The sequence below is a fragment of the Thermobia domestica genome, chromosome 12, assembly GCF_964235325.1.
Source record: "Thermobia domestica chromosome 12, izTheDome1.hap1.1, whole genome shotgun sequence".
NCBI classification, from domain to species: Eukaryota; Metazoa; Arthropoda; class Insecta; order Zygentoma; family Lepismatidae; genus Thermobia; species Thermobia domestica.
The window spans coordinates 40,855,954-40,868,433 of NC_137465.1; the positions used below are offsets into that span (position 1 = coordinate 40,855,954).

Consider the following 12,480-nt stretch of genomic DNA (forward strand, 5'->3'; position numbering starts at 1 on the left):
TGAGGTGTCTGTAGGTTTGGGTGTGCTCTGCTTGTTCGCCTACTATCTCAAACTTCTCGCAAGTTTTTTTTAATGTAGCACTATGATGCAGACATCTACCAAACATTTCTACGCTGAAGTCACTGAATGGCCTATTCTTACTACCAGAAGAATTACGAACTTATCTAAATAAGTTAGTTTTTCTTGATCTTAAAATGAATTGCTTCAGCAATTTTCATTTTTTAAAACTTGTTTACATGCAGATATTGATCAGTTTAATGGAAACACTTAAAAATTCAACTTACTATCTTAATATAGTGTTGGACCACTTTCGCCTTCAGAACAGCTGTGATGCAACGTGGAATGAAGTCGTGAAGGTCTTGAAAGGTAGCAAGTGGAATATTATACCATTCCGCGTGCAATAGTCACTTAGTTTAGTGAGAGGATGCAGATGGAAATGGGCTGGAGTCATGTCTCCAAAACGCACCACAGATGTTTAGTTATGTTAAGGTCCGGGGATTATGGGCCAAAGCAAGTATTCACTTTCATCTTGATGCTCCGTGAACCACATCACAATACATTTTCATTCTGAATGACATCGTTACCCGTAAGCGCCTTTACCATAGGATGCCCATGGCCCCCCTAAACTGGCGACAGTGACGTGACCGGCAAGAGTCAGCACAGGATCTATTGATCCAACAAGGATATTGTGGCCTACAGCATCACAGAGCCGCTGTCATGTTTTACGGTTGGGCGAAGAGACTGCGGATTACACGTTCTTTGGGCATCCGCCACACACAAACATAACCTGAGGTTTGAAATACGGTGAACTATTCCTCACCCGACCATATGACACGTTTCAGTCATCAGTTCATGTTGCATGTTCGCTGCACCACTGATGTCGTGCTTTAGCCCTTATTATCGGTTTCCCCCGTGCAACCCGACTCCATATGTCCATGTCGCAATAGACTGTGATTGTCGAGAAAGGCTGTTGGAGATGCTCTTTGAGCTCTTCCGTCACTTGCACTACAGTCGCACGATGGTTCCGCTTTAATGTTCGGCAGGACCTGTCATTGATGAATTTCTTCCGGCTACTGTTCCTCTTTGCCGATGTGATTTTATTGTCGCTCACGGCATACCAATACATTTGCCACTTTCATCATTCTTGCTTACTTAACTAAACGCCAACAATTTTCCCTACTTGGTAGATCAGAAAGGTCGCCCACTTTACACCACCACCCTGTGCTCAGTTCACTATACACTGCCATCCTTCTGCTTCCCACGCAGTACGAAGTTTGTCCTAACACACCATCAGCAACAGCCTGGCGCTGCAATTGCCACCTGGTCGTTCCAGACCCAGACATCTATATATAAAGCTTGAGGAGAATAGAAAGGTGTTAAAACTTCAAACTATGAAAAACCAACAAATTAAATCAGGAAAAAAATCAAATGCTATAGAAGATAAAAATAAAAATGAGTTTGTTGAATGTAGATAATCAGAGATAGGTCAAATTTCAATATATGTTTGTGTGTATCTAGAATGCCAAGGCATTGAATATATAGTTATTGTATAATTGTTTGCTACTAGCGTTTTATTGTATTCCAAATGCAAGGACTCGATAAGTATTTACAAGAAGAAAGTAAGCTTTTACTGTATTTATATAAGGAGAGCGTTGGATGGCTATGGGGATCGTGCTCAATTAAAAAAAAATATATATATTTTTAAACCTAACTTTAAATGATCACGATATCGCAAGCCGGGAAATCAGTACCAGAATTTGTGTGAATCCTATATATGTATAATATTGCATATAAAAGTAGAGTTGAGCTGTGAATACCCAAGACCATGATGAAAACTTATCTTGTACTGTACAATAATTTTTCTGGCCACCATTTTCAAATACATCCTCTTGCAAGAATTTTTCTATTCAATATTGTCCTCTTTGAAATCAAGTATTATTTTGAACTAGCATATGCGCCCGTATATTACTGAGGAAAATATTTTTCAATACCTCCTCTTCGTTTTTGATATCGAATACATACAAATTATAACTCAGACACAGCTTCAAATTTATACACTCAACTTTCGGAGACTTGGTAAACGAAATCAAAAATATATGGTAAACCTCCATTTCCCTCTTAGGGGATAGTAATTCTCAAACTTCCTTATAATCTAGAGCCTAAGGTACAGGGAGAATATTTACACAAAACTTTTAAGGTTCTACGCTTAACAATTTAGAAGATATGGTGACGAGTGAGTTAATGGATTTGCCCTTTTATATTAATATAGATTTTCCGAAAGTGTTTAAGTCTGTATTTATTGATTCTCTAAAATTCTGCAACAGCTTGTTTTCTTTTCAAAATGACTATTCACTTATCCTCAGTACAAGTTTTGTTGTTCATATTTAAACAATAAAATGAAGGTTCTACGTAATATTTGTTGACGTATATTTTATATAATTTTTACGTATACAAAAGAGTTATCTCCTTGAAATCGGTTTTCATACATAAGCCTTATTGGGCCTTATGCAGAGTCGTTTTGAAGTCTAACGCCATACTACGAGTTTGACTAACGGATGGTTATCAAAATTGTATTCAGTCTCCGATTAGGACGTAGTATGTGACTAATTAATCTAGAGCAGAGGCTAATCTTTCACCCATGGTTTAGCTTGCGACACAACATTTCGTATTTCATACATTTTCATTTTTACAAACTACGCATGCGCTGATCTACTTTTCCGTAGTTGCCACATTTATTTTTCTCACCCGATGCATTGGGGTTATATAAGTTAATCATACCCAAATCATCATTTTAGTTGCACTCAAAGTTGACTCTGAATACCAAAAAGTGCACCTTCCTTAGTAAAGAATTAGTATGCTTACTAATTAGTCTGACTAACCCTCGATTAACGAATCCTCTCTGAATACCGCCCATTGTATCCACTCATTGGCGCGATCTCCTATGACTTTTAGATATTATGCAACCATTGCATGTAATCTATCCCAATTTAATTTTACAAGCTATTTGCATTGAAGAGTATCCTTGGGTGTCCATATTGCATGTAATTTAACATGTAACAATGCATGAGATATTCCGAGATGAGAAGAACAAATGAAACTTAGGGACCTCTTTTCATATCGGTTTGCGTCCACGCAGCACAAAATTTGCGATTTAGTTTGCGATAATTGTAATAGCGATTATAATTGCTTGCTGCATTTTGTGTTGCGTTCCACAAATTTCGCGAAGACCGATACGAAGTTACGTCCCTGCTTACAAGAATACCATTGAGGAACACAACTCAAAATAATCTCCCCTGTTTCGCGCAAATAAAATACAGTGCAGTGCTCTATTGCACTGTTCTGTCTTCTAAATCCATCTCTTACTAGATCGTCCTCATTGCATTAGTGTACTTGGAATATACCTCTGGAAAGTAAATCTCGAAGTATTTAGATTTTTCCTGTTGTAATGTAGATCTGACTCTGAAAGCCTGTTGTATAAAGTACAAGTGAAAAACATTGCATTAAATCCGATAAAACCGCAATAAGATTTTTGTCTAAAGATTCAAGATTACCAAAAAACATATGCAAACAGAACAGGACAAAGAACACGCATTAGGTTTGAAGCTGGAGACTAACAGCGTAAAACATAATTTTCAATGTAAATTTGACTTTGTTTAAATAAAGATATGATTGTTGTTCTTATTTCCATTAATAATTAATGTAGATATAATGGTTAAATAGTTTTTCACCTTTTAACTGTACAGAAAATTCAAGTAAGCTAAATCAGGTATCGGTCTCTTTTTGCTAGAAAACTGCTATTTCCAGAACACACTCTTTGGTAAATTTTGTGAACATGCTTTGTCTTTTAACTTAGAGTTTATACATAAACTACTACTTTCCAGGAGCGTCATTTCAGATTTTGCTTGAGGGGGGGGCAAGACCCCTTGATATAAGTAAAATTTCGCGTTTTTCACTGACTTACTACTATTCTATTGATAAAATCTATATACACCTCAAACTCAGGGGGGCAAATGCCCCTCCCCCCCTAAATGACGCCCCTGCTACTTTCTCTCTCCCATCCTGCATCCTTGATGGAGAGCTTCAACACAGCAAAACTTGGAACTACACCTCTGCTTGAGGCCTTTCATCTGAGCCATTCTGTTATTAAGGGTATTTTAATGGGAGCATATCTTTATCTCTTGTAAGAGGATATTTCCAGTGAGTCATCTGTTACTGGAATACATCTGAACATATAAAAATCAGCGGTGCCCAATTAGTATTATAATCAACTTTTGATTCAAGTAAACTGTACTGTACGGTCAGCGTATGTGCAAGACCTCTCGAACCTCTTTTATTTTCCATTCTTTATCCTCCATATACTTTTTAATCTTTCTCGTGCTTGTTTTTACGTGTTGCTTTCGTAAGTAGAAACTTCTTAACGTAAATTTTCCTACATTAATTTGTCAAATTCCATACCAGAGTAGTCTAGATTTTTCAACATGTTCTCAGATACACTCGTGGTTGAGTGTATTTTATGTGATTTCCATTCCAAATGTGGGAGGTACGGTGACACGGGCTCACGCTGGTGCGAGGGATCTCAGCCACGTGAGTTTATGGTGGCCAACATAGTGTCCGTGAATTTTCTTCAGGTTCTCCCATTTCCTCACACATTCTCATTCCGCTAATTACTTTTTAATAATTCACTTCCATTAATCATCCGTCTTCTTTAGCCTGAACGGGCTGAGGGACGTTAAACTGAAAGATTTTATTTTTTTCCATTTCTCATATTCTATCCTTTATTTATTTATTTTCGGAATATGTCTTATTCTCATCTCCATTTCTGGGACTGTGCACTACTATCTGTGTTTCAGTAGCTTGGGTTAATATGACGATGTAGTTCGTGTTGCATAATAAGTAGCATTTTTACTTTTCTAACATATTTAGATCCCATATCAGATTCTTCATGCTTTAATAAAAAATCCGCTTTGATGTAGTCTCCAAAAATTCCTTTCCTTATTCTGATATTTTTATCTTTCTTCACAAGGAATGTTTTCCAACTTAAAAAGTGTTTAGAAAAGCTGAAAAGTGTTTTAGTAAATCCTTGAAAACGTGACATTTTACACGCCTGTGAAGTTGTCCCGCCCACCTAATGAATTTTTCTTTTTCTAATCTACATCGTTAGTTTATCGTTAGTTTTGCTAAAATTATCGTTAGTTTTGCAAAAATAACGATTTTATTTGAGAAATAAATGGGCAGGCCAACTTCACGGTTCCCCGCCCACAAACGAATTTCAAAAGTTTTTCATATCACATCGTTAGTTTACGTTAGTTTTGCTAAAACTATCGTTAGTTTCGAAAAAAACCCGATTTTATTCAAGAAATAAAGTTTCCCGCCAACTGTGAATTAGCCCGCCCATATTGAATTCTCATAAAATTCCAACTCATATCGTTAGTTTATCGTTAGTTTTGCTAAAACTATCGTTAGTTTCGCAAAAATAACGATTTTATTCAAGAAATAAAGTTTCCCGCCAACTGTGAATTAGCCCGCCCATATTGAATTCTTATAAAATTCCAACTCACATCGTTAGTTTACGTTAGTTTTACTAAAACTATCGTTAGTTTTGCAAAAATAACGATTTTATTCTAGAAATAAATGGGCAGGCTAAATTCACGGTTCCCCACCCACAAATGAATTTCAAAAGTTTGTCATATCACATCGTTAGTTTATCGTTAGTTTACGTTAGTTTTGCTAAAACTATCGTTAGTTTCGAAAAAATAACGATTTTATTCGAGAAATAAAGTTTCCCGCCAACTGTGAATTAGCCCGCCCATATTGAATTCTCATAAAATTCCAACTCACATCGTTAGTTTATCGTTAGTTTACGTTAGGTTTGCTAAAACTATCGTTAGTTTCGCAAAAATAACTATTTTATTCAAGAAATAAAGTTTCCCGCCAACTGTGAATTAGCCCGCCCATATAGAATTCTCATAAAATTCGAACTCACATCGTTAGTTTATCGTTAGTTTACGTTAGTTTTACTAAAACTATCGTTAGTTTCGAAAAATAACGATTTTATTCGAGAAATAAATAGGCAGGCGAACTTCGCGGTTCCCACCCGCAAATGAATTTCAAATTTTTTTCTATCGCATCGTTAGTTTATCGTTAGTTTACGTTAGTTTTGCTAAAACTATCGTTAGTTTCGCAAAAATAATGATTTTATTCGATAAATAAAGTTTCCCGCCAACTGTGAATTAGCCAATCCATATTGAATTCCCTTAAACTTCCTACTCATATCGTTAGTTTAACGTTAGTTTAGATTACTTTTGCTAAAAGTAACGTTTGTTTTGGAAAAATAACGTTATTCGACAAATAAAAGTTCCCGCCAAATGTAAACCCTAACAGCACATTTACATAACAGGCATACGTAAGAAGTATATAAGGCACATACTGGACACATTCTCATGTACTGTATCTGAGGGAACATGATAGGCGTATGCCTGCTATGTAATTGTGTTTACATTTGGCGGGATCTTTTATTTCTCGAATAAAATTGTTATTTTTGCAAAACAAACGTTAATTTTAGCAAAACTAACGTAAACTAACGATAAACTAACGATATGAGTTGGAAGTTTATGAGAATTCAATATGAGCTTGCTAATTCACAGTTGGCGGGAAACTTTATTTCTTGAATAAAATAGTTATTTTTGCGAAACTAACGATAGTTTTAGCAAAACTAACGTAAACTAACGATATGAGTTGGAATTTTATGAGAATTCAATATGGGCGGGCTAATTCACGATTGGCGGGAAACGTTATTTCTTGAATAAAATCGTTATTTTTGCAAAACTAACTATAGTTTTAGTAAAACTAACGTAAACTAACGATATACTAACGATGTGAGTTGGAATTTTATGAGAATTCAATATGGGCGAGCTAATTCACAGTTGGCGGGAAACTTTATTTCTTGAATAAAATCGTTATTTTTGCGAAACTAACGATAGTTTTAGCAAAACTAACATAAACTAACGATATGAGTTGGCATTTTATGAGAATTCAATATGGGCGGGCTAATTCACAGTTGGCGGGAAACTTTGTTTCTCGAATAAAATCGTTATTTTTGCGAAACTAACGATAGTTTTAGCAAAACTAACGTAAACTAACGATAAACTAACGATGTGATATGAAAAACTTTTGAAATTCGTTTGTGGGCGGGGAACCGTGAAGTTGGCCTGCCCATTTATTTCTCGAATAAAATCGTTATTTTTGCAAAACTAACGATAATCTTAGCAAAACTAAAGTAAACTAACGATGTAAATAAGAAAGAAAAATTCATTAGGTGGGCGGGACAACTTCACAGACGTACATTTTACAGAGTTATAATTACTATTTGACCTGGCAACAAACTGTAGAATAAAGCTTACATCGTAAGTTCAAAATAATATACACTCAGCTACAGAAAATTGGCATGGATTTTTAGTGAATAAATAGTTTGTAATGTCAATTACGCAGAATTACTATTTTTTTCCCTTGAATTTCCTATAGGAGTTACATGTTATGTGCAAAATTACCTTCCAGATAAGAACTATTCCAAGAATTCTTTTGTAAAAAAATCAGACGTTTATCAAAACGTCAGTTTTTTTTTCCAGTTTTCAATTTTACAACATTTAGTACGCTGTTAATCAACAATTGACTCTACTGTTGTATACTCTCCTAACGGTGACCAATATTCCTAAAGTTACGTCCATACTAGTTATAACAAAGTTATGATTCAACGGAATTTGAGCATTGTCACTACTTACTGTACAAGCTATACAAAAGCCTTACTACCGTGTTATAAGCAATACAGTGTTACAAATTCGGTAGCAACTCTCTCTTCAAATGGCACTATATAAAATGATTACTTATTCAGAATATCCTAGGGATGGGCAAAATTTTCCGGATTCCAGAAAATTTATTTTCCAAAATCGGAAATTTCACTTTCCGGATTCCGGAATTTTTCGAAATCGTTTTTTTTAAATTCCGGATTTTTTCCGTAAACCAGATTTTTCCGAATTCCGAAATTTTCCGATTTTACTTTCCGGAAAGTAAAAATTCCACAATTGGCCATCCCTAGAATGTCCGCATTAGCTGTCAAGAAAATTAGTCACACCGGACACTAAAATAAAATAAGTAAATAAATAAAAAAATAACCTACTTAGAAATTACTTACTACTGAGTAAAACCACATCTGGTCTGGATTTAGTTTAGATGTGCTCCAAATAGTTCCACATATTTTCAAATGGATTTAAATCTGGGGACTTCGCAGGCCAGAAAGGATGCATAAATGTTTTTCAAGCCAACCAGAAACTGTTTGAGCTCTGTGAATACAGCAGTTGACGTCTTCGAAGGGAGAGTATCCATTGCATATTCATCGTAGTCACTGAGAATGTTCAAATAAACATCCTAGCTTATGTTTACATTAATCTGTATGAATGGGCCCAAGTCGTAGTAACTTTCATTTGTAAGATCATAGATATTATTTACCAGTATACATATTCTATATGGTTATATAACCATATAGAATTTTCGAACACTTATTGAACAGTTAAGTCTTTCGTAGCCAAGTGGTAACGTGTATTCTTTGTGTGCGTGGTCACGGAGTGGGAATCTTCGGAGAGGCATTTCCCAAGGATACAAACTGAGGTACTTTTTCGGATGCTACTAGATCCTGTCTCATAACTATGATGCTGAAAAGGAAGCTTCCAAACACGACTGAACTACTTAAAATATAAAACTTAAATATCAGATTCTAAAATTATTTCAACATTGAATTTGAAAGATGGTTATATATTAGTTTTTCTTTTATTAAACGAAAATAGTTACATGGAACAAAATATCGCCAATCACAGAATATTTTATACAATTACAATATTAAAGTAGCAAATAACGTAATTATTTACACTCCTATAATGCAATCAATATTAAGATGGCTTCTTTTTTTCCAGTCATTGAAAAAAAAACTACATTTAATTACATCTGAAGAAATGTATGTACATAAAGCGTTTATAAAAATATTATATCTTTGGAAACAAACTCTCACACACACAAATCGCAACAACCTTTACGCACTTTTCCTCAAGAAAAAATGTAAAGACTAGCTTTTCTGGAAGAAATCCGAAAATGTAAACTAGTGGGCCTTGGCGGATTCGATGTTCTGAATTAGAAGGCTTTCCAAGTTACGCTTTTCCTTTCAAGAATATTTCAAGCTGACCATGTTTTTTGAACAGAACACTTCTCCCGTAAAGCCTGCACGAGTGAATGCACTAAATTGCATTATTTAGGCTGAAACCAGGATGTAAAACGTTTTCTGCTCATTTTCTCCAATACTGAGCGAATTTGTGCAGTTGTTCTACAAGAGCAGCCATGACAGCTGTTGCAGATACGTCGAGAAGGTTTTGCATATAATGAACTGCTTCTTCATCTGTGAGATCTAGTCTCAATTTATCCTGGACTTTCTTCACAGCCTTGTCCGGTTCCAAAGCGATATCAGGGACACTGGCATCTACCATCAGGGAGAAGAGATTCAGAATTAAGTTTGCGTGTCTGAAATAAAAGAAGAGATACATAATTAAATTTACGTGCTTAAAATAGGAGAGAGAAGGTAATAAATATAAACACTGTGTAACTATTTATATAATTGAATTGTTGCATGCAGTTTAGAGCTCACGATATAAATTGAGTTTATCGCTTAGGAAACTGAAGAAAAGAACAACTTAAGAGGTCCCAACACAACGAAATTAAAATACCGCTAGTTTTACAGCAATTATGTGATATCTTCAAATAGATCAAAGATAATCGAAAAGTGGAACAAGAGCTCGCTAGATAATATTATTTTACATGAGATACCGTTATTGCGACTCACTTATCTGCTTTCGATTTCCGGCCATTTAGAAAATCGGCATTTATTTTCGCGTTTCTAAATGGTTGCAATTGGAAACCTACTAGGTGACTCGTGATAACGGTACCTCATGCAAAATAATATTGTCTAGGGCGGTCTTGTTCCACATTTTGATTATATTTTATCTATTTGAATATATCACATAATTACTGTCAAACTAGCGGTATTTTTATTTCGCCGTGATGGGGCCTCTTAACTTTTGAATCCCGAATTGTTACAAGTATAATGTAGTTCTTTAGCACAACAAACTATTAATACATTTACATTATTTAGATTCATTCGAAGCAAATTTTTATTTTTTCAAATTAACTAAAATAAAAGGGTGCACTTAAAATTTAGAAAACGCAATTTTACAACTTTCATTATGCTTTTTCTCAGCTGTCAACAAGACACAAAGTATTTTCGTTGCATTTCTCAGTACTAGTAAGTCGCTATATGTCTTCCTAAATTTCATTTTACAGATATTTTTTAAAAAGCTAAGACTGACACGAATTTATAGGAAAGACTCTTAAAACCGAACTCTTCTTTCGTCCTAGCAACTTTGTCTTTTCTTTGCTACAAAAAAGATGTGACATGAATGTTATAACGCAGATCTACTCAGTGAAGTGAGGTGACAATCAATCCGATTCCAAAAATATAACAAGTTCTCTCATATCAATATATCTCTACAAATTACTTTACCACAAATAATAAAAAAATTGATACCCCAAATATAGTAAACTATAAGCACTTGCGCTGACGCTTTATCAGAGAGGGAGGAAAGAGAAATATTAATGAATGACATATTTCCTCAGCTATTTATTTAATATTCCTTGTTTGTATCTGTAACCAGAATGGAAGGAAATAGGAATGCTTTCAAAATTTTATCTGAAAACTCAATCGCAAAAACACCATTAGGAAGACCTAGGCGCAGATAGGAGGACAATATTAAGATGGATCTCGTAGAAATAGGAATACAAAGTAGAAACTAGATCCAGTTGGCTAAGAAGAAGTAAAAAGAAAACTTTTATGAATGCGGCGCTGAACCATCGGGTTTCACAGGCCAGTTTCTATTTCTTTCCCTCCCCTCTGTTTATGAATCACAGTGAAAGCTTTCATTGGTTATTTGTGTTGCTGTTGCTATTTGATTCCTAGTAACTAATTTGTTTTCCATTCCCGCTTCGAGATACTTTTGTATCATAAATAAACACCTAAACTGATCTTTTAAGTCTCTGATGTTTACCTTTAACGATACAGTAAACACTCGATTTAACGTATCTCGAATCAACGGACAGAATTTGACTAATATAGCAAATGTAGTTGGGAGAAAGAAAATGTTTAGGCAGAAACTTCGACCAGATTTTTAAAAGACGCGGTAACAGATGCGACTGTAATATGACATTGGTTTGTACACAATATAACAATGCTACTACCCCCTTTTGTTCGAGTCGGAGCTTCGCCTACATTCCTGATAATTCGTACGCACGATGATGAACAATGACTAAACATGGATGAAGGTGATCCAGACTCCCAGATTCTCAGCCAGAAGAGGATAGAAAATGTTATGAAGGATGATAAACAGGACGACAGAATGAAGAAACTACATTCAACGGGAAAGCAATTGAAGCCTGAAACTGTCCCCCCTCCCCTCCTCACAACATCTGTAAGAAGTTATTTGTTATTAATATGGTATACATTACATTTACATTATATAGCAACACTTCAAGTGTATATCCTACTTTGAATACTACTCATAACACAATTCGCGATTTAACTGACTTCCGAATTTATGGATTTCCTTTCGCCTTAGTTAGTCTGCTAAATGGAGGGATTACTGTACTATTTTAAGATATTTTATTATCTTGGAAGTTGGCGTGTTCACTGAACGAAACTTGCTATTCTCGCAAAACTTATCAGTGGATTGTTAGGAAGAAACTTACTCCAGGTGAATTTCGAACTTGTAAAAGGATAGAATTTTTTTTTTTTTTTTAATTCAACCAGATCATGATTTGAGAACATCTTACTGCTTGAGAGACTATTCTATTTTAATACTTAAGTGTCTGACTCTCATCTAATAATTCATACCATAAACAAATCTTTACCTTCGAAGATGCAGAAAGGCTGTATAGCACTGCTTTCGAAATTCCTGATAATGATCGGAGCTGATTCCTCCCATGGCTTCTACCATTTCTTTGCTAAGCTTCATAGGAGGAGGAAGGGGTTTTGGGTCCCGTCCCAGGATGTAGCCGAAGTCAATGTGGAACAACTTTCCTGACGTTGTCAGCAACAAATTATCCAAATGACGATCGCCTACACCAAGGAGGTAAGTTATCACACAGTACCCAGCTGAAAAGGAAATAGGCGTTTGTAGTAAACAATCATAGATAACTTAGATGAATAATGTAATTTTAAATTTAACTATGGCTCCGTTTTTGTATACAAGATACCGGAACGTTTTCAATGGTAGCTGAGATCACCTTCAAGCGGTGTTCTTCAAAATATTAACTGCTTCTCTTAATATTGTAAGGATCTCCACCTTTCAGTGCGAGCACATGTTATTCATGCAACACGTGCTATTGCTTACT

General features: G+C 35.2%; 1 protein-coding gene across 3 annotated transcripts in view; it reads right to left on the reverse strand.

Annotated features, from left to right (window-relative positions):
• Positions 1–8,801: 8,801 nt before the first annotated feature.
• Positions 8,802–12,480, reverse strand: part of Pi3K59F (phosphatidylinositol 3-kinase 59F) — a 109,392-nt gene continuing 105,713 nt past the window's right edge. For all 3 annotated transcript variants that reach the window (XM_081733632.1, XM_081733634.1, XM_081733633.1), the window contains 2 exons: positions 11,998–12,241; positions 8,802–9,561 (listed from right to left, as the gene is read on the reverse strand). In XM_081733632.1, the coding sequence (XP_081589758.1) occupies positions 9,330–9,561; positions 11,998–12,241 (476 nt within the window). In that variant the 3' untranslated portion in view covers positions 8,802–9,329. The remainder of the gene's footprint in view (positions 9,562–11,997; positions 12,242–12,480) is intronic.